At 37.6% G+C, this 24286-nt stretch overlaps 1 protein-coding gene across 1 annotated transcript in view; it reads left to right on the forward strand.

Annotated features, from left to right (window-relative positions):
• Positions 1 to 24286, forward strand: part of LOC145996210 (ATP-binding cassette sub-family G member 5) — an 84114-nt gene that overhangs the window by 18537 nt on the left and 41291 nt on the right. Inside the window, exon 2 of the mRNA XM_083132630.1 lies at positions 13977 to 14036. Within this exon, the coding sequence (XP_082988756.1) occupies positions 13983 to 14036 (54 nt within the window). The 5' untranslated portion in view covers positions 13977 to 13982. The remainder of the gene's footprint in view (positions 1 to 13976; positions 14037 to 24286) is intronic.

Genomic DNA, 24286 nt, shown 5'->3' on the forward strand with positions numbered 1-24286 from the left:
GTGAGATCTATAGAGAGAAACTATAAAGAAGAAACAGAAAATGAGAGGGAAAACCCAGAGAAGGAAATGATTAAGAAGGTAAGAAAGGTACAAAAACTGATAAATGAATATAGAAAGTTACAAAGAAGATATAAAGAAAGGAATAGACAAGAAAGTTGCAAATAAAAAGGACGGAGGAAGGAGAAACGGGTCATTTTTCCTAATTCCAAGGGAGATTGACCTCCCTTGACCCTCTCTGTGGGCACACATGGTCGTTAACAGGTCAGTACTCCTTGTGTGCCGTCCACATGTGTTTGTAATTTTCCTTTCATCAATAGTCATCACTATTCATCCCCGTCCTCGCGATTAGCCAAAAGTTGTGGAAAAGCGAAGTAATAAATAAACTCAATCAACGAATTGATTCAGTGCGACTTCATGTAACATACATATATTCACTTTTCTTAGCAGAGAAAAAAGTGAAGAAATACAGAAGAAAATTTAGAAAAACTTAAAAAATAATTTATTGGAACTCTGCTCTTTAAACGCGATAGTATAGCTATATCCGATGTTCGCTCTCAGTAACAAATTACACAAAATCTTGAGTGTTCAGTCACTTGAGGAAAGGTGGCAAAATAATAACAATAATTTAACTTTCCTCTCCAAACTTATTTTATGGCAAAATAAATACTTTTTCCCATCTCCTACAAATTATGTTATCACGTTAAGGTCCAGCAATGACTTCCCTCAAATCCTCTATGGCAGACACAAGATGGCAGAAGTGGAGTCCATGAGAGAATGTGCAAGTCATTTAACGCAATTTCTAGAAACAATCCAAGCTTAGCGTATTTAGATGTAAATGTAACTGTAGTTTTATTCATAGTAACTTTGTGTGCGATTAGGACGCCGTTTCAAATTAAGTTCTTAGGTTACGTTCCCTTCCTAAATTACAATTTGTGTTTATTTTTTGTGTAAAGTACTAAATACAAATTACAGATCAAATCGCAACACTCCCAGTCCATAATCGTCGTTTTCATTGTTCTTCCTTCTTGTGTAATATTTGCATTACAGAACACGTAATTGGACATAGGCTAAGTCTGTTGTGGTCACTGGCAGAGGAGGATTTGCCACTAGGCTATCTTAAGAGTGGGCTGGAGGTTGGCATGAAAGTAGTTTCCTGGCCCGATGCGATACAGAGACACCTAGCGACATATCAGTGAACTAGCAATTTTTCTCTGTTGTGTCCTAAACTAGAGGAAGAGTACAGGCCGGAGGGCAGAGGACCTCCCCCCCATGGTGGAAAGACTTGCCACCATGTTTCCCCCCTGCCTTCACCACCCCCTCCCCTTCGTGACCGCTGCGAAAGGGCACCACCTGTTTCATTTCATTCTGGTTTCGGCTTCTTTCTTCTCCACTGGCAAAATATTCACTGCTGGCTGGCCACAGCAGACAGTCAGGACCTTCACAAATGAGATTTGGACTGAATAAATTTTGTTGATTACAATGGCTGCTATAATTATGTAGAATTTCTCTTTGTGCGGTTGAGATTATAAATTGAGAGTAAAGAAGGTGGTAGAGATTATCAGTTGAAAGTAACGACGAATCAAGTAAGAATAACTAATTGAAAGTACGCTGTGTAAATGTATAGCATACCAGTGATAACAAGGCAGAGGCATACTAGTCGCCATTTACTTTCTTTTTTTTGTAGGGGGTTTCGTGTTGATACAAAATTTGTATCTAATAGTAATAAGCACAAACAATAGTAACAGTTATTATTTTAACTACTACGAACAGTGCTGATAATAATTCGAGATGGACGGGAGCGAGATATGTGGAATGACCTAGGGATAATCAGAAGAGGCGAAAAACAAACCAATGGAACAAAATGTACAACTACAGTAGTAGCAATGATGTAAGGTAACGAATAGGTAAACATTGAACTTACACTTTATGTATTACCCATCTTAAAAACAGCTCAAACGTATTTGAAACTTTCTACATGTTATCATTTTGTATCATTATGACACGTGCTTCCCCTCGAACTAATATTTATTGTTGTTAATTTCCTTTGTCGTTGCACAAATGTTTATTGCTCTTTCCAATTCTAGAAATATTTTTAATGTTATTCGTAATACCTTTAATTTGCTGCGTGATTTTTGTGTTATTTAATATTAAGACCTATTACTGATGATGTCACAGAATAGTGACTCACCTGTATGTATATATCTTGTAAGACCTGATGCTATGGTAATTATGGACTGTGTTTAGTTTTTAGCTTTGGCTTTCGCACCCCTCAGGATAAGTCACGTATCATATCTGGTCATCTTGCTCCGAAATAACTACAAGTATTACGGTCACAATGGCAGTCTTACGGATGACGTCAAGATGGAATGTTTACTGGAAACCGAACAATTGAAATGTAACACCACCGAGAGTGTAGATACGTTGATTGATTGGTTGATTATTTTTCGTCGCTTTCTGTCACTTTTGGCTAATCACGACATAAAATGGTGATTACATGGAATTGATGAAGGGATACTCGCAAAGAACATCCGTGCCCTGTCAACTTATAATCCCCACCCTACCATTAATTTCAATTGATAATACGCACCTCACCATTACTTTCAATTGATAATACCCACCTCCCCATTATTTCAATTGATAATACCCACCTCCCCATTACTTTCAATTGATAATCCCCACCCTACCATTACTTTCAATTGATAATACCCACCTCCCCATTACTTTCAATTGATAATACGCACCTCTCCATTACTTTCAATTGATAATACCCACCTCCCCTTTATTTCAATTGATAATACCCACCTCCCCATTATTTCAATTGATAATACCCACCTCCCCATTAATTTCAATTGATAATGCCCACCTCCCCATTACTTTCAATTGATATCCCCACCCTACCATTACTTTCAATTGATAATACCCACCTCCCCATTACTTTCAATTGATATTCCCCACCCTACCATTACTTTCAATTGATAATACCCACCTCCCCATTACTTTCAATTGATAATACGCACCTCTCCATTACTTTCAATTGATAATATCCACCTCCCCATTATTTCAATTGATAATACCCACCTCCCCATTATTTCAATTGATAATACCCACCTCCCCATTATTTCAATTGATAATACCCACCTCCCCATTACTTTCAATTGATATTACCCACCTCCCCATTAATTTCAATTGATAATACCCACCTCCCCATTATTTCAATTGATAATACCCACCTCCCCATTATTTCAATTGATAATACCCACCTCCCCATTATTTTAATTGATAATACCCACCTCCCCATTATTTAAATTGATAATACCCACCTCCCCATTACTTTCAATTGATAATACCCACCTCCCCATTATTTCAATTGATAATACCCACCTCCCCATTATTTCAATTTATAATACCCACCTCCCCATTACTTTCAATGGAGCCATTGCGTGAATGAACAAGAGATGAATAATCTCACTCCCAAGTGAAATATGATTACACACTAATTCTTCCCGTAGAACAAGAATATTCAGAATTGTTCATATATTTCCAAAAATTTTAAACACGCATGTGCGTGAAGTGAAAATAGTAAACTATACGGTAATGATAATTGGTTTGCACCTTATTCCAAGACCAAAGAAATAGACCTATTTCCAACTTATCTGACTTGAAAATGACTCCCTTTCTTTGTCTGAGAAAGGCTGAAGCTAATGATGGAGTGGTGACAAGGGTCGGACACTGGCGTTGGGTTTCCTGCTGAGAGTTCAAAGGCCAGAGAGCGAACGGGGAGTAAATGCCTGAGGCAAGATCCTCAAACTGGAAACGAAACATCTCCAGGGAAAGTACTGCATTTTCCCCACAAATCAATTGGCTTTGCAGCACCATTTGTGCACAATTCTATATATACATATAATTATTTGTATTCTGTAAGACCTCTTATATATATGTTATACATACATATAAAACCAGACAAGATATGTTACATTCGAGGAACTGAGGCCAGATTGGACCTCGATATATTATTATTATAAATTCTTTATTAACTGGCAAAGTTCAGCCTGCGGCAGCTCATTATATATATGATAGGCTATATGATTATAAATTTCCGATCCATTTTTGTGAAACAGTAGAACAAAACTTTACCATTCTGTTTTGAATGCTGCAATGCTCTAGGCATATTCTGCAGTGTAGATGGAGCAATCATTGCAGAGGCATCACTAACACTGTTTTCGTAGTGAGAATAACACTTATAATAGTTCGTGCTAAGGAAAGAAATGTAGATACATATTTACAAATGAATTATCATGAGTGAATATATTTTACAGTATATTTCAATAGCTGTTAACTCGACATAAATCTTCTTTACTGATTTGAGTTGATTTTTGTTATTTAGCGTCGCTTTCCCGTCACTTTTGGCTAATAGCGACGATTTTAAAATCCTTTTTACACCACAGTAAACTATCTTATGAACATGGACGTCCGCAGGATCTTTTCCAGGGCGGGGGTGGGGCAAAGAAGGCAGATTTTCCCCATGATAATGATGCCCGCTCAAAAAACATTATTTCAGTCTGAAATTATCACGCTCCTTAAACACAATTATAATGAGTAACATAAATTACTGTGATGGAAATTAAATTATCTGTGAAATATATATATATAATTATTATGTGGACATTCATTCTCCCGTAGGGGGGACATGGCCCCTCTTGCCCTCCCTTCCGGACTCCCATGCTTATGAAGGTATGGGAACTTTTTTCCTAAGGAGAAAATAAACTGAATAAATAACAAGCAATAGCTCTGTCGTTGACAGCTAGCACTAAGTTCCTGTGCTTCAATGAGAAATGGATATTTCGTGCATGCTTTAGTGTATTAAATTTTATATGTATGTAAAGCAGAGGAAATATACCATGTTGCGTGAATAATATATTGTTAATTTCATACAGTGTTTATCCTCTGCATATGTTTCTAATTATACATTTTCGTAGTTGAAAATTACACGTTTGACACGTCTGTATTTGTATTTTATTTTCTGCTTCTGTCACATTTGACAATTAGCGACGAGGAAGATGAATGAAGACACGCACGCACGCACGCACTCACTCACTCACTCACTCACTCACTCACTCACTCACTCACTCTCTCTCACTCTCTATCTCTCTCTCTCTCTTTTACACTCTAACACTCATGTCCAGGCTGATGCCACGGCTGGAACGTGGAACCTTCCATGGTCAGACCATCGGGCAACTGCTGAGCGCGCTCGGCCACAGTTTCCTTTCTTATAATCTTCCAAGTCCCTTCGTGCAGTTCTCATCGTTGAGTTCACAGCAGATATACTGGGCCAAGGTTGATCTGTTTGGTCTATTTTACTTCGCCTTTCTGCCACTTCTTACTATTCGCGAAGATGGGAGGGAATGAGTGATGATATGAAATTGATGAAAGAACACCCCCCCCCCCCCATGCCCAGGCCTGGATTCGATTGATTGGTTTCAAACTGAAATTTCAGTCCAACTAACAATAGTATGATATTCGAGATGAGCACTATACGTGTTACAAAGCACTCTTAAAAAATCCCCAGTGAATTCGTCAAAATAAATTGACAGAATTTCGAGGAGAGGTCGAGCCGCTGTGAGCCCACACCTTACGCCAATATATGTAAGTAAACCCGTGGCGCAACAGCCCGTGAAGGCAAGGGCCTACTCACTCACTCACTCACAAGGGCCGGCCTCACTAATACACCAACCAGTTACAGGGTGAAGTGTGGTCAGCACGACGAACCCCCCAGCCGTTGTTGAAGGTTACCCCAATCTCCTCAACAGGTCCTAAAGACCAGCCATGTCAAACTCAATTCGTGAGTAGGGCCGCATAACGATAATGTCAAAACTATCCGGGTCACACATCTAGAACCCCAACACCTTGAAGTCCAGAACTAAGTGGTTCGACCCAACGGTACCGGATTCCAGTGATTGTTATTGCAGCATCGATATGTAAATTATATATAGACCTCCCCCCATATTTTTTCATGGTTATAGTATTTTACATGTTACTTTCGAGTATAAATTGGTTACAATTGTGAAAAACTTTTTGCAAGAAACTGTTTGTGTGCAATTATAGTTTCGTTTCGCACAGATTTGACAGTTTTTTTTAACAAGCTTCTCAAAAGTCTGCAATAAGTTTTTTGTGAGCATGAAACTCTTAATGCAAACAACAAATATTTTGTCAGTCATTCTTGATCATTCGGCTCGGCTGTTTCATTAATCTTCCATTATGGAAAACAACTTTTCACCAAGGCAAGTAAAACCAAAATTAATAAAATTTCTTCAGCAAAATAGCTTATTCGAGGATACTCCTATGGGAGATATGAGAAAAATCAAGGATAGCCCACCTCGCGACATTTATTTTTCAATACGAGTTGCACTGCAATTCAATAAGTTCCATTCGAAGGCAGGACTTGCACACGCATCATCAAAAGAAAAGGGAGCAGAGCAGAACAAGAATATTGCCCTTCGCACCCTCTGAAGTCTTGAAACCTGTTTCCAAATTCATCACGTAGTATTTTTACTGTGGACAAATATTCCTGCCATTCATGGTATTCCTGAGAAGTTGAGAAGGACAAATTATAACTTTATTAAAAAAGTTTTAATATAACGGAAGACTGTAACTTTGCAAAATGACCTCCACTTCCTTCAAAATATCAGCCCTTGTGTCACGGGGAGGAATCATTCAAGTAGTTTTACTGTCATATCGAGATGAGAATCGCATCCACGAATGAAGGGAGCTAACCCAGCTAGCTCGCAGACGTTCGTAATTTCACATATTGTGAGCGAAAAGGCAACAACACGAACAATTTCTGCTTTCAATTGTTCGTTGACTAAGTTATCAATCCTCTCCTCAACTGTATTTCTGATTTTTTAATATTTTTTTTATTAGCGTTGCTTTTCTGCCACGTTTGGCTAATGGCGACGATGAGGATGAGTAATTGTATGATGAAATTGATGAAGAGACACATACAAAGAACACCCATGCTCAGGCCAGGATTCGAACCCGCAACCTCTGGTGTCGCAACGGGTTGTGCTAACCATTCCTCCACAGAGGTTGGCAAATTTATTTCGTGATATAGAAATACTTCTGAATGAATAAACTTTATCAGGGTACAAATTTTCTACGCTTTTCACTATTCACTTCACAACAAAAGTAAGCATTTCACTTGAAAAATCTACATTCCTCGTCTATAGTCCTTTTCTTACTCCCACGAAGTTTGGGCAGCCATATGGTTCCCTGAAACTTTTACAGAAACTGACTTTTCTTCCAGGTAAATCCTTGAAAATCAAGAAACAGACTCATAGGCGACAGAAAGTATGCACGCTGCCCTCCCCCAGCTGGTAAGATATTTTCGTACTTCAGAAGTAACATGTCCATCAGCTTGCTTAGTTGACACAACACCTACTCTATAATGGAATGTATACCTGTGTAGGGAAAATTGGTCAATGTGTTCAAGTTTGGATGAGTCTGGTCTTGTATCACGAGAAAAGAGAAAACGGGATAACTACAAATGTATAGATAATTTCAAGCATGAAGTGTTAAGTGGGGCCAAGGCGGGCCACATTAACAGATGCTGGGGCCTACATGCGGCTCGCGGGCCGCGAGTTTGACTGGCCGAAATATCAGGAGAAAAGTTGTTACGCTTCTTCCAGGAGACTCGAACCTGCGCGCGTCCCGTAGCTGGAGAGCCCAAAGCATGACGCCTTGGACCGGACGGTCACGATGCAGGACAGCAGGCCCGTAGGCAGAATTTTATTTTTTTGGGGGGGGGATGCTCATCCCTTATCAGCAGCTGCCATCTAAGGGCGAAAAAGTGAGGGAACCTCTGAAGATGAGTTTTTGTTTCCTAATTTTAATTTGGCAAAGGGGAGCTCTCTCACTGTACCAAGCGCCGTCAACCCTATGCCGGTCGTTTGAGTATCTTGAGTTTGAGTTTCTGTAAGTCTTCTTTATGTTTAGATAGGCTAATCGGGACTGGACCTACATTTATAGTGGGATTGAACTATTGGGCGTCCACCAGGTACCAAACTCGGGACCTTTTGACATTACGAGGGTCATCTTTACCATTACGCTATAGGGGAGGCAAAAATATCTGAAACTAAGAAGACATTTTGAATGGCATGTAGAATGTAGGAGGCAGGGTTCGCGCTGAAGAGGAAGAAGACGGAATTCTCCCTCCCCTTTCCTAACCTGTACATCTCTAATGTAATTCTCAATCAAGCCAGGAGTCTTGTCCTTCTACATTTTATGTCACTTTTGTTATTGTTAATGAAGAATTCAAATTAATAATTTGTCTTTAAATCTCAAGTTAGCAAGTCAGCCAAAATTATGTTTTTATACTAAATTTTAGATTAATTGAAGATTTGCAAAGAAACAGTAGACCTTTTCATGATCCTTCCACTCCAAAAACAAATGTTTTGTAAGAGTCACATCAAGTTTATGTTTGGAAATAGTGAAGTTCTAGGAACCACACACACACACACATATGTAAGCAACAACGATAGTAGGCTATTGTAATTTGGAGAGGATGTGATTTGTGAGCGGAACAAGCATGGGAATTTAACGAACTTCCTTTGCGAATCATCAATTATGTGTGTGTGTGTGTGTGTGTACACGTATTTCCTACCTGCATCGTTGACTCACAAAGTACTACATGTGAGGTAAAACTATCGAAATGTAAAAAGAGGAAGCGCTACCACCCTCCCCGCCTTTTCTACATTTCATTCAAATCGAACACCAGGCACGTATCGAGATATATATTTCGGAGGGGCGTCCTAACGTAATGTCTCAAAATAATAATATTAATAATGTTAAATTAAAATAAGTATAATTATATTAAAATAATTAATCTATTTTTATTACATTAATAGATAAGAAGGCGATATAACAACAGTGATACAGTATAACATCACGTATTCATTATCTAGCTTACGTGTAGTTAAGGTCGGCAAAATTTGTAAATAAATAGAAACTGCCCTGGCAAGGAAATTAATGTCAAATAGATAAAGAATATAATATTTATTGAGTATGAAAAAATGATGTTAGATCCAGTTGACGAAAGTAAAATGCCTGGTAATATTTTGCATGTTATTATAAGTAGTACTTTGGTACTGTCATTCAAAGTCGTATTGCTTTCCAATATTTTTGCGGAAATAAACAAATTGCGACTAAACAACAACCTTATTTTCATTACTTAATTGAAGTTATTTTATGATCTCATTATTTAATTTTTGTACTTGGTAAGTCTTTCGCGGGGAGGTTGGGACTCCTGGACCCCCCTGAATACGTTCTTCGCGGTAGGAATCGAGATAAAGTTACTGTGTCACTGGTTCCAATTCACGGTAAATATGCTCTGCTTCTCTACACTCAAACATACACAAACTCATGGCCTTCCTGCTTTCTTGGTTTCTTGCCTGGGAAAGAGGCAATAAATCAAGCTGTGACAGCTACGGGACCTTCTGACGAGGGGACGGAACCCAGCTGTGCAGAGGATTCAAACACCCGGGCAAAACAGCCCTCCCTTCAGCCTGGGGCAATTTTCGAACAGAGACATCTAGTGGCCAAGTGGCGAACTATGATGAATGAAATTCGGCTGAAGCGGCCGTATCTTTCGCCGTCGATAATACATGACATTTTTAAACAATCATTTTGGGCTGTGCAAGTGACTTTTGAAAAAAAAGCCCTCCCTGGCTTAGTCATAAAAGGATTGAGCATTACGTTAGTGTGCATCATAATGGCCATTTTCGTTGGTGCTACCCACAAATCCTATAACCATTCTGTGCTTATTTACGTATTTCCTTATGGGAAATTGAAAAAAAATAATGGTATTTGTGCACATTTATCGAACTGAAATTGCATAAATGTGTCATGTACTTAAAGTTTCATAAAGTAAGTTCACATCCACTGCGTGTTTTCCGGCAAATTTTTGTCCTAAAACGTTATATTCAACAAAATGCAAAAAAGCCCATGTTAAATTTAAGCGCTTTCCACGGCGACCTTCGCCAAACTCCACCGCCCTCTTAAGCTATAGCCCACGGGACGAAAGTTCAGGGGGACGCACAACCATAAGATGCTGAAGGGTGAGAAGTGACGAACCATCGACTATTAAAATTTCTCAATATTATAAGCAAAATGAAACAGCACCTCCTCTTTATTGCTTAGTTCATGAAACAAGGTAACCATGTCAACTATTGAAAGTGGATGTATATTCACGGTTGAAATCAACATCCTTGTATCTCAGTCTTCCAGTGTGGCTACCGTAATGTAGTGTCGGTTTATTTTCCTCTGGTGCGCGTGTGGTAGTGTTGTGTGGCGAAATGTATAGTGCAAGTGGCACTTATAAACGAAAACGAAGTTTAATGAGTAATTTTAATCAGATGTGTCTACATTAGATGATGTTATTAAGGATCTGAAAGGTATGAAGATCAAAAAATTGTGGAAGTGCATCCAGGACAGAAAAAAATGGAGAGAAATGCTTGAGAAGGCCAAAACTTTCAGTGTATGAGGTTGCAGTGCCTTATGAAGAAGAAGAAGAAGTAGCTACATTTTAAGTGTTATTAATACAGAGCATGCAATCAGTGGAAGTGAAGTACCATGATAACAAAACAACAACAACAAAAATAATTATGATGATGTCGGCAGGGCCCAAAACAAAGGATACCCCCCTCCTTATTCACTAGCGAGAATTTCAGGAAAATACGCTTTCATTAACTGTAAACTCTGAATGAAGGATATATGAACTACAGTGTGTATTAATATAACAACATCAATGGAATTATCTGTATGCCACAACCACCTCCAAGGGTTAACCCCAAAACCTCCTAACGGGTCCAGCAAAGGGTAAAATGCATTCACGTGCTGACCTTCCTTCCTGAATTCTTGTTGCCTTTTCCAGATCGCGGTTTCGTTCCGTCATCTGATTCGCTTCACGGCGGAAGTAAACAAGGATGCCAACAATAAATTACTGACTTTTATTTAAGCTGGTTCTACGTGCATTGTTGCATGCTGTGTCCACGGTGTTAATCATTTGGTTCGTTATTTAGTTAATTCCATGACTCGAGCTTGGGATTCTGTAATTAATCCTTCATCTTGAAAACAACATAATGGTCGCTTCCTTATTTTTAATGTGCTTTTCGCAGGAACGGCGCCACAAGGGGGCAGGGGGTGGCCGCCATCTGTCAACACGTCTGCCTCCCTACCACCCCCAGCAAACTAGTAGGCGAAATGCTGTTTTAGCAAAAATATACATTTCTTGATTGACTTGACTTACTTCGCTTTTCTGCCACTTTTGGCTAATCGTGAAGATGAGGATGAATGATGATAAAATGAAACAAACACAAGCCCCACGGAGGATCATTATGACTAGATCCCGCATTTTTATGTAATAACAAAGTACAAAATATGTACATAATTATGTAACAATAATTGATAAAATATGTACATAAATATGTATTATCAAAAGGATATGTAGCTAAATATGTAGTATCAAAGAATATGTCATTTTAATCGAGTAACCAAGCAATTTCAAGAATTTTGCTAAATATTTATTTTATCTGAACATATTTAACATAATTTTAATGACATGTTGTTCAAATTAAAATTTGTATCAAATTCATAAACTCATAAAAGCACAGCAACTGTATCTCGTATTTAAGAAACCAATTTTGTCAAGTATTAAGTACTTTTCACATCGCAGATTATTGAATAATATGTAAATATGTAACTTTCGAAACAAATTGTAAAAAGAAAAACGCATTTACAGATAGAACAATCGAATGAAAATACATAGCTACTTTTGCACTTTTTGTTCAAGGAAACATATCGTGTAACTCGCTACGTATAGTAAAGTAGCTTTCTTGTCCACCGATGTCAAGTTTCTAGGTGCTTTGCCTGGACCTAAAAGTGAAACAAAAATATGGAAACAGAAGGGGGAGGGAAGAAACAATAATCGTTCTTGTATTTCTTTGGTCTTCTTTCGAGTTGGCAATCAATTTTAGGTGACCGTAAGCACTAGGCATCTCATTGATTAGAAAATATGACATTACATGAGCTACAAATTTTCTTCATCATGTTTCAGAGATCGAAAATATTGGACAAAGAATCAAAGTAAGCAAAAATTGCTGAAATATGTTGTTTTATGTAAAGTAAATTATCAAATATGTAAAATATGTAATATCCTGGCAAATATGTAAAAATATGTAACATAAAACTTATGCAAAATCATGTCAGTTATATAATTCGTTAACATTTTCCTGTTCAAGGTATGTATCTATGAAGGAATAGAATATGTAGTTACATACATATCCGAGCTCTAATTATGACTTACAAATATGAATACATAAAATGTAAGAGAGACAGACGACGGACTTGAAAACGAAAGTTGATGCAAGTTTGTTTCAAATTACAGTTCCCAATAACTCTGTATATTTTCTGCAATAAATTAGCATTTTTAACAACATTGAAGCACTGCCATGACTAGCAAAAAAGTAGACAGGCACATGTAATTCATCACAAGAGCACGGTGCATGATTATGTATTCCGCATTGTTACCAGCTTCAACTTCATTATGCAAGTGCGAATTTTCTTGAGGGAATTTTAACATTAAGAAAATAGATAAAAAGCATGTAAGAGATCGGTTTGCTGTAAAGAGTATCGTAATTGAGAGACACATTATCTCGCCTAATACAAAACGGTCCCAGGACACGTTATCTCACTTTTCTGACTGAATTATTTATTTACCGTCATTAATCAATGTCGGTACTGTCTGTTAATCTCAGCTTAAAGGTTACACGCTGGAAATTTTCCTGGCGGTTTGAAATTTGCATAATAGCGGCGTTAATTCCCAAATTAAAGGCTGGTTCAGGGGCGGGGGGGGGGGAGATTTAATTGGAATCGCTGCAAGTCGAGGAAAATGTTCCTTCTCATTTCTCATACTGTCACATGTGGCTCAGGATTTTCATGTGGTTGACGGGTAACACTATGGTGTGTCTAATGGTTTATGAAAGGGTCGTTGGACCTACGTTTCAATATTCCCTTGCAACCCGCGAGGGACTCACTGGCGTACCCAGGAGGGAGCTGATGGGCCTACAGCCTTTCCGAAATTGACAAAATAAAGTTTTGAAATGAAAGCTGTAAACAATTGGAGAAAACCAAGGTGGTAAATACATATTCCCTTTTAAAGTGATACAAGATTACCATTTTTGTCTGCGAAAAACTTTTAAAACAAAGGTTAAACATAGAAATGACGAAATATTCTATGCTTTTCCCTCCCTAGAACGCAGTTATGTATTAACTAACTTTACAATTTCAGCCCCCTCTGATGAAAAATATTGCACTAGTGAACGGACTGCAACTACAACTGTGTTCTGGCATTTTTTGGAAATCCGGCCGCGATCAGAATTTTACCTCTGTTTTTTCTCTGCATTACGTGTCTTCCTTTGAAGAAGAATATGATATTTAAAGAATGTAAAGAGGACATTTGCTTCAAACAGCATAGCAGGTTTTCCATTTTTCAACAGGGTGATTCAAAAATCCCTTAACATTCCATAAAATTGCGACCATGAATGTAGGTAGCAATTACAAATATTACACTGTATAACTGAATATTTCAGTTTCAGCAAAAACTAAAGGGCTGTAGAGATTTCAGGCTATTCCCAGCAATATAAATTTTCAAAGCTAAACACCTCTAATTGAGGAAAAAAGCTCCTAGGACATTCAGGTGCTTCCAGGCAGCTCAAATGCTTATGTTTTTCACTATAATGTTCTAGGGCACACCTGTGTTGTTCTTTCTTGTAGATACCATAAGAGATTGTTTTGGGGCAAATCATGATTTATCTTAAAATGCTTGTTTTAAAAGATTGTGTCCGCATTTTCTACAACTGCAGTTGAAATGTTAACCAGTTAATATAGATATATCTCACTCATTAGCTTTCTTCTTTTTTCCACAGGGTAAAATGATGAACAGCGAATATATCTTGGACCTTTCCAATGTTTTTCACACCGGTCAGGTGAGTCTAGTAAAATAAGTGTTTTTGGAAGTATATTGTCGTTCCATCGCTTTTCGAAAAGTGGGCGTGGTTTGTCCCGATCCATCGCTCCTGATAACGAAAGTGTTTTTTGCGGGTCAGGTATTCTCGATCCATCGCCCCAGAAGTGTGTTGCAAGATTCTGTTCTCGTTGAAAGCAATTAAGTAAGTAATCTTAATAGGCTATGGCCTATGTACATATTTATATTTTGCGCGCGCGCGCGTGTGTATATGTGTGTGAGATTCTTTTCGGTTTACTGGTTTATTTGCTTCACCAAGGATACAGGTTCAATCTTAACAAAACCAGGAAAAATGGTTCTGGCTATTGGCAATGTGTACATAAATATCGAAAAATCAAACCCCTGCAGGAGCAGTGTCCCTATCAATTTGAATAATCGGATTATTAGTATGAAAATACATTCTTGCATTCCCGATGTTGCAGCCACAGAAGTTGACACATATAAAAACAACTGCAGGAAAAGAGCGAGGGAAGAACTTTCATCAATTACGAAGATATTTGAGGAGGAATTAGGTTAGGTTAGGGATTACTTTTCTGATAGCATAAACACTTTTTACATTTATTGTGTACCTACTGTTCATTTATTTATTTATTTACTTATTTCTTGTTTATTATTTGCATTTATTATTGCGAAATGCTCAGTTGTTTATTTACTTCTTTTTACATATTTATGTGTGTAACAACGTTTGTTAGTTTTGTTTGTGCGTGTGGCACAGATTTTTATATACATTCTGTCAGTGTTTATTTCTTTATTTTCGGAAGCGATGGATCGGGAACACCTGACCCGGAAAAAACACTTTCGTTATCAGGAGCGATGGATCGGGACAAACCACGCCCACTTTTCGAGAAGCGATGGAACGGGAGTAAATCATATTGTCAACGAATTACAATAATAACATGTCGAGTTATATAAGCATTTTGAGCAGAACTCCGGGAAGTCAGTAACCCGTCGTGCGACTGTGAAAAACAAAGATAACTTAATCGTTTCCCGCTTTCCTCGAATATAGATTCTAACAAAATAATCTAGACAAGATTGTCTCATGAACTAATAATACCTAGAATTAGCTTTAGCTAATTTCGTTAGAACAAGCTTGTTACATTTAACTTGTTAAATATTCAAATCATACAGTGTTACTTGGATAAAATCTGAAAGTCAACTCAAAATACGCCAAAGTCAGTCCTGTCAGAGAGAGAATACTAAGTAGAAATTAGTCATAAATTTGAATTTCCAGTTTGCACATACTTCGATTATTATATGGGGACGTGAAAAGTGTCATGCAATATTAATGATAACATCTCCATCTATTATCGAGACGGAGAAGAGTATAACTTTTATCTGTTCTTCCTTTATATGTATTTATTTTTGTCCTGTTGTACCTCCTTTAACTAACCGCGCCAGTGAAGATGAATAATTAAGAAATTACATTTGAGCCAGAAAGGGACAGACACTCACAAAGGAACACTCAAGTAATGGATTCACACACGAATTCTTTACTGGTGAGATGGTGAGTCCATAGGAGGAAGGGGGGATAGGCAGAATCGAACTTGGAGCTTAACTTTGGGGGGCTGTATGAAAAAGTTTTCAAGACCAAACAAACATCATCCAGGACTATTTTGATAAATAACCGTTAAGAAAAGTACCATTAAGTTGTAAATTTAAATGAACCTAAAAATCTTGAAAGGGGCAAGTGCCACCTTGTCCCCGCCGAGTAACGCTTATGGGTGAGTCTATAAATTAACTCGCACGCCCACTGAAGTAATATAGTTCATTCATCACAGTACTATGTTTCCATAAGTAGACAACTATGCTCCTTTATCTAACATGTTCAACTGGTGTTTCTGATATATTTGTACAGAAACACTAGTGTATCCATGGGGTTGATGGAGGTTTCAGCCCCACTTTTCCTAAATGTGAGGACGGATGCAAGAAAAAAGGTAAAATGTAGGAATCGTAAGTATAAACAGAAGTCTATCTCGCTTTTAAAATGCAAATTCATGCCACTGTTTAAGTATTAATATCGTCTTCCTTTTTGACTATGTCAAAAGAAATTAAATGTAAATTTTACATAATCAAATTGTCGTTGAGAGAAAGATATAGTCTATGAACGAAAAAGAGATCGAGATGGGATCCAAAAGCAGGAGATAGCCTGTAGAATAATAGGAAGGTGAAAAGAAAAGGATGACAGGCATAGATATAGAGAGAAGGAAGTGAAAGAAGAAAATAGGAGAATTAGAGATAATGAAACTGATGGAAAAAAACAGGAACAAGAAAATCAGAGATAAAGATAAAAAGAAAGTGATAGAAGGAGAAGGAGAGAAAGAAACTTATAGAGGTAGGAAAAAGAAGAGATAACCATATGAAGAAAAAGCAGAGATAAGGAGAGATGGAAAGTGATAGGAGAAAAATAGGAGAAATAGAAATAAAGGAACAAAACAAATGAAGAAAGAAAGAGACGAACAAGCTAAGAGACAAAGCTGGAAGTACTGTTACTCTTTGTAACTTTTCTCATAGAACCAGCCAGAAGAATAGGAGCAGAAACATTTCGATTACATGTTCCTTAAAAATAAAATAGACACTTCTTATGCACTGAAATTTGCCTTTTAGTTTCTTTTGCGAATTTCTCACGCTATGAAATATAACAGGTTCATCATTTTAAAGCGAATATTATTCTAGGCAGTACAAAGCGTGTGCAAAACGTTTTCCCAAGTGTATACATACGACACGCTGTCAAAGCGAGTGTGTTCTGGCATCAATCGAAAGTCTCCTAATGCCAGGAACTTTTCCCTGTTTCTCAACTGCTCCTCTCGTGCGGTAATTGTCCTTTCGGTTACACAATATTCTTCCCAGCCGTAAAAACAAAGACCTCACAATTATTCGTGCGAACCTCGCTGCCAGCTTATCCTTGACGTAGCTGCGAGCCGAAGAGTCCACGCCCATCCGGTTATGCTTCGCGTGCTAAAAGTTTCTGCCCATCCATACTATGCGGTCGCCACGATTTGCAGTATGTAAAACAGAGGCGCACCCAGAGATTTACCAAGAGGAAAGGAGATTTGGTACTTTAAAGAATGGACTTTTGAATGCAGTTAGCTATGAAGAAAAATGGATCAGAGAATCAGTTAAAACGACAATTGCATTCTCGACCAGGACTTGAACCCGAATCTCTGGCACATCGTGTTATTGCTCTAAAAACTGCTGATCAGAAGCAAGAAAGCTCAGACGAAAGAATGGATAAGCAGAGGGTGAAAGTAAAGAGATAAAATTGGGGAAAATCGGAAAAGTGATCTAGAAAGAGAGAAAGATAGGAAGAGAGAGAAAGAAGAAAGATAATGGGAAAAAGAGAAAATGGAAACGGGAAGGAGATAGACTAGAAAAGGAAGAGATAAAATGAAAAAGAGAAAGATAAAATGGATAAAGAAAAGATATATATATATATATATATATATATATATATATATATATATATAGAATGGAAAAGGGAGAAAGAGATAGAATGGAAAGGGAGAAAGAGATAAGAATGGAAAAGGAGAAATAGATAGAATGGAAAAGCGTGAAGGTGATAGAATAGAAAAGTGAGAAGGAGATAGAATGGAAAAGGAAGGAACAGATAGATTGGAAAAGGGAGAAAAAGATAGAATGGAAGTGTGAGAGAGAGAGAGAATGGAAAAGAGAAAGAGAAACAGATAGAATGGAAAAGAGAGAAAAAGATGGAATGAAAATGAGAGAGAAGGGGGGATAAAATGAATGAAACGGAGATAATGAGGGACAGAAAGGGATAGGACAAAAGGATATAGAAGTAAAGAAAGTGATTAGGAAGAGACGAAAGAAGGAGAGAACAGAGGGAGAAAAAGGAGATGACAAAGGTAGGGAAATGGGATAGAAAAAAAGAGAAGATAATCTTAGTGACTATGACCATTGGAGTCGTACCTGAACTTGCTGAATCCAGCTTTAAACTCAGTAGAGTTCGTCAAGTTTCGGATTCACTTTAGGTTCTGCTGCCATTGATATTTGATAATTGAACGAAGCATAGTTTACCTTCCCTCAAAACTTCACACTTACACCATACAGGCCCATTGTTTGCCGTTTCTTGAGGTGTAATTATGACAGTAGACGTAGAACCTTGAAACTTCCTTGTAGTTCGGCGCTGAAGTGAGGAATTCATGACATAAGTGAGGAAGGTATGGTCGTTCCCTTGTAGGTATTATGCAAGCATGCAATATGTCCTGTTTCATGATGTCAGTAACGGAAAAGCTGCAGTTCTTATTCCAGTTGGGAGAATTACCGCTACGACTTTCATGTTTCGTGATCCAATGATGGGATTGCAGAATGATTCACGATTAATTACATCTGTGAGTACATCGATAAATGACACGTGTACTGATGTTGGCGCTCCCCCCCCCGAAATATTGTCTAAGTTGATTTTAAGACCACTGTATGCACAATAATAGACTAATCGAGACTGGATCTACAGTTTAAAGTGGAGCCAAAACCATTAGGTGTCTACATCGAGGATCGAACCCGGGACAGCGTTACCACTACGACATTGGGGAAGCCCGTTCACGTTTTTGGAGTGTCTTAGCTTTCTTGGAACAAATGGAGAATTATGATATAAAAGGAGGTTGTTGGACTGACGCTCTGATTGCGCACATTACAATGAGATACCACTTGGCAGATGTTGATTATAGTATTATCCAAACTATTTTTTTAAACATTTAATTGAGTTTTTCAGATTTAGAAGCCAACTTCCAGTTTCAGTTTTCAAAAACAGATTTTCGTATTGCTTTTTTCAAAACCGTTCTTGCCGACCTCCATGTCGGCACGCTACGGTGTCAGAGATCAGGGTTCGAATCCAGACCTGGGATTGGAGTTAATTTGTGAGTCTTCCTTCATCAATTTCATCATATCCTCACTTACCCTTGTGGCTAGATAAAAGCGGCAGAAAAGCGATGTGAAATAACAAACATCAACCGTTCTTCTGTTTTCGTTTTTGGGTTTCCAAAATCGATTTTCACTTTCTAAACACTTATTTTCCGTTCTCCTGTTTTCAAATGGAAATGTTCTCTTCAAAACCAAAAAACACAAGTTCCAAATAGTTCCAACATCACTAATGTAGGCTCTGTGACGTCATGATGGTACACTCATAAGAGACGTATCCTTCCTTTCCTGTCCTTTGCTTGCGCAAGACCTCTGGAGCTTCTTCCCACCAAAAGAAACAGGTTGAAAGCGATCTTACAAATAACACGACACGAGCATCAAGTTGACATTGGACTCTACGAACAGTAACGTGTACGCATTCTCCTTGACTCACTTCGTTGCTTGCGACTCCTGGTAGTCACTTGTTTTTCATGACGGGCTTCACGAAACCGTGTGAAAGTTTTCTCATTACCGCTTGTTTTGTTTTTATTGTCTCCTTGTGTATGAATCTCCGTGCTGCGTACAGTTGCTCCGTCATTAATTGTGATGGATTTCGCAAGATTATCTTCAGATGCTTCCAAGCAACAGAGAGAAGTTACTATCCAAAGAATCGTAGATTGTGTCCATGTTGGCAAATGTGTAAAAAAAATTATGCATTTCTTTAGCATATGACATAGTGTGCCACTCTAACATAAAAAAATAATGAATTTAGAAGGTGATAATTGAAAAAAATAAGAAATAACAATTGAGAGTGGTGTGGCAATCAATTTGATTAGGATAATGTTTGTCAGAATACAGTACAAGGGCGCTCGCAGACATTTCTCTAGGAGGAGTCAAAATTTAAAGGTTTCGTCCGAAGTGCAGAGCTGGCCCTAGGAAGCGCTTCAAGGGGGCCGACGGTAGACAAAAATTGTTTGTGTACAGTTTATTACCATTGATTGATTGATTTTTTAAGTCCACTTTATGCCCAGTAAGGCTAATCGGGACTGGACCTTCAGTTTTAAAGTGGAATCAGAACCACTATGTGTCTCCACCGGGTATCAAACCCGGAGTTTATTAGAAGTTTAGACCTATAGCACGCTGGCGTTCCGAATTAAACAACTAATCTGCTTTTCCTTGCTTCAAGGATTGTTTTGACATGCCTAAAAATTACTGGAATAATATTCAAAACAATTCATAGTTAATTGTAACTATTCATTTAATTATAGAATAAAATTTGTATAAATGAAACTGTAAATTTACTGTAGCGTCAAAATTCAATGAAAAATAATACAAACAAAATACAATTATGACAAAGAATGTTATTATATATGAATAAAACTAGGTAATATAACACTTTGATATTGAACACAGTTTTGTAATTAAATATAATGAATGTCACACCACTGCCACATCGGAAACGAAAGGGAACAATAGTTTAGAGACCTTTATAAGCCTCCCATAAATCTTAACTTTAATCTTGAAAGCATTTTGCTTATTGCACTTGGGTAATACTTAATAAATATATAAATAAATTGTTTATTAATTGTAAGAATATTTATATTGTGATTATATAGGACACCTGTACTTCAGACTAGCGATGGCCAAACAGATCCGGATCCGAAAATTCCGGATCCGAAAATCCGGATCCGAGAGATTCCTATCTCAATCCCATTATAATATTACCACATCTTAAAAGGTATTATGATCTTCGATTACAAAGAAATTTTTCATTAGTTAGACCTACAAGATTTTTTCAAGTGTTTTTCCTAAAATACTTTGCTACGCATCGGCTAACACACTCGTGTACAAAAATAATCTTACTTGTTTAACATAAAATGTCAGAGGTGATTTTGTAAATGCCATTGAAACGAATATGTATTCATTCGAATGTATTGGAAATAGAAACACACATAAATGTGAGACATTCCATTCCAGGATTAAACCCTTAACACATTTAACAAGATAGAAATGTTTATACAAAAATTATACAATTATTCTACAGTTACAGTTTTAAAGGTTAAAATAAAACATTATAATATATGCAGTGTTATATAATTACAAAGTGTAAGACTAATAAGGGAGTTATCTAAGTGTCCCCCTCCGATTTCCATGAAACTTGGCAGGTGTATAAAGGGGCCCAAAGGAAGAAATACGTGTTTTTCTGTTTCGGCTAAAAAACTGTTCTAGGGTCAAACCCCCTCTCAAATGTCAAGATAAGGACAAATTGAAGTGGGGATCTGACCCCTGTATCCCCCTCCGATTTCCATGAAACTTGGCAGGTGTATAGAGGGGGCCAAAGGAAGAAATAGGTGTTTTTTTTGTTTCAGCCTAAAAACTGTTTTAGGGGCAAACCCCCCTCAAATGTCAAGATGAGGAGAAATTGACGTGGGGATCTGACCCTTGTGTCCCCCTCCGATTTCCATGAAATTTGGTAGGTGTATAGAGGGGCCCCATGCCCCCTGTTTCTTCCTGTGCCATATTTATATGGTTTCGGGGTCAGATCCCCACTTCAATTTCTCCTCATCTTGACATTTGAGGGTGGGGTTTGACCCCTAAAAAGGATTTTTTTTATTTTTTTTTTATAGCTGAAACACAAAAAGACGTATTTCTTTCTTTGGGCCCCTCTATACACCTGCCAAGTTTCATGGAAATCGGAGGGGGACACAGGGGTCAGATCCCCACTTCAATTTGTCCTCATCTTGACATTTGAGGGGGGGTTGTCCCTAAAACAGTTTTTTAACCGAAACAAAAGAAACCACGTGTATATATATATGAATGTATGTATGTATGTATAATATATATATATGTATATGTATATTAGCAGGTAACAATATGTTAAACACATTCTTACTTTCCTAAGAAGCGCTCATGTGGGATGGCCAAACGGATCCGGATCCGAAAAATTTTAGGATCCGGATCCCAAGAATACGGAACCAACCGGATCCGGATCTGGCCATCCCTACTTCAGACTAAAGAACAAAAATATTTTATTTTTCGAGACCTCTGAAAACCTTTTGCTGTAGGTCCCACGTATGACCCAGGCCCCGTACCCACTTAGGACCGCCCTGCCGAAGTGGAATATATTGAAGTTTAAGTGGTCATGTTTACGGGTCATCATATTGATGGAAGTGTTTACATAGAAAGTAGAGAAAGAGATAGAATGGAAAAAGAGAGAATGAGATAGAATGGAAAAGAGAAATAGATAAAAATGGAATAAGAGAGAAAGACAACTTAATCTAGTTGATAAGTATATCAGAAAGTAGATAGAATAGTGAATAGATAAAAGCAGAAAAGAGGAATGAAAGAAGAGATAGAAAGGTAGAAAAAGAGTGAGAGAAAAGACAAATAAAGAATCTAGAGATAGGAAGGGAATTAATCAAAACATAAAATGGGAGAGAAAATATAGTGAAATAAATAATCCACAAGAAATATTGTAAGCAACGGAAATAGATTCTAAGAGTGCCGAAGGAAGATAGACATGTAGAACGAGGAAAATCAAAGAAGTGGAGAAATTTATTGAAATGAAAGAGACACTTACACTTATCAACGTAATGGCGTTAATAAGTAAATTAATTGTCTTGTGATTTGGATATTTCAGGATTGTTAACAAGGTATATGACCCATTGAAACCTATTTCATTTATCCTATTAAAAATCAATCACTTGACAACAGAAGATGATATGATTGCACGTTTCATTAGATACACCACATTCAACCTGGGAATGTAAAAATTTTCCTACAGTATACATCTGCTAAGTCGAGTGTGTTATTTATTCGATATCTAAGAAGAGTCGTTAGTGAGTTTCTTGAAAGTTAATCGGTTTATACTAATTTTCTTTAGTTGTGTCTGATTCTATTGAGTGGTATTGTCTTCTGTAGGTGATCGACCTCCGTGGCGGAATAGTTAGCGCAGCGGCTACGGCTCCAGGCGTTCCTGTTTCGAATCCCGACCTGAGCATGGGTGCTCTGTGAGCGTCCCTTCATCGGTTTCATCATATCATCCTCAGCTTCGCGATTAGCCAAATTAGGCATGAAAGCGACGTAAAATAACTTAATTTCTGTGAGGTTGTCCTGTAATGGCCCATTGTTTGTGCTAGCTATTCGATTTTTGATGCATGATTCTAGTGCTTCTTGCATACAGTGGTAACACAAAATTCAAGAACCAGATGGCACGGTCAATAAGCATTCCTATTTTGTTTAGTAATATTGTAAATCAAGGCCAATTTTGAGAGACATTTAACACAGATTGTTAAGTAACGAATTTGTACATGATATTGTAAAAAGTGTGTTTCAATTTTATATTTACATACAATTATAGATGCATTTAGGACCAGCGCCTTAGTCTTCTCATGTAGTATTATTTATTAAGTAGAGAAAAATTCCATTTCTTTCAAGCTCAAGGATTGCAATTTAATTTTAGCTTGGTTGGAAAGCAAAAAAAAAAAAAAAAGGGAAGAATATTTCACTTCCGGCGGAGAACGTGCCCTTCTGGGGGCGGATACTACATTAATTCCTGAACCGAAAACGCCCCAGACCTCAAGTTTTTAAGCCATCGTTTGTCTGTAATGGCGTCTTCAAAATGGCGGTCATGACGAAGATTCTAAACCTGAAACCTGTTAGTTTATTGCAGTTATTTATCATTCATGACATCTTATTTTCACATAATTTGCAGTTTATAACTGTATTATGATAATAAGAAATTAAAAAGATCCACTTTATCAAATAATATTAGATGGCAGCCAATATGGCCGCGAAAAGTCTAAACATAACCCTTTCAGCTATTTCATCATGTTTTGGATCAAACCTTATGTTTTGGATGTGCCAGAACTCAACAGTAGCATCCAAAATAGTGTCAGACTAAGCTCATGAAATAATAATAGTTCAATTTCTGACAATCAGTATATGCACAGGGTGTTTCAAAAGTCTTGACACCATAGGACAACTCCGTTATTAGTGTAGATGGCGAACAATGGAAGGAGGGGAAAGTTGTTGGAAATATGAGGTTTTCAATATAATTTGCTTGAATTTTCAACGTAGCATGCACCGTTGAGGCTGTTCGCTGGTACGAGCCTCAATGAGAACTGACATTGCCTTGTTGCCACATGCTTCGTCCTTAAGGGGGAATTTACGTTATCGCAGCATCTTGTACTCGGTAAATTTAGAATGATGACGCAAAATTAGAGGCAAAGTAAGAAGTTTGTGTGTGTCAGCGGCGTATACTCTGGGTCATCTAGATAATCGCAGATGACCCGGCTGTATTTCTTTTTCTTTTTTTTAAAAAAAATATATATATACCATATACACATTTCTTCGCAATAT

The sequence above is a fragment of the Lepisma saccharinum genome, chromosome 1 (genome assembly GCF_977018435.1).
Source record: "Lepisma saccharinum chromosome 1, izLepSacc3.1, whole genome shotgun sequence".
NCBI lineage: Eukaryota > Metazoa > Arthropoda > Insecta > Zygentoma > Lepismatidae > Lepisma > Lepisma saccharinum.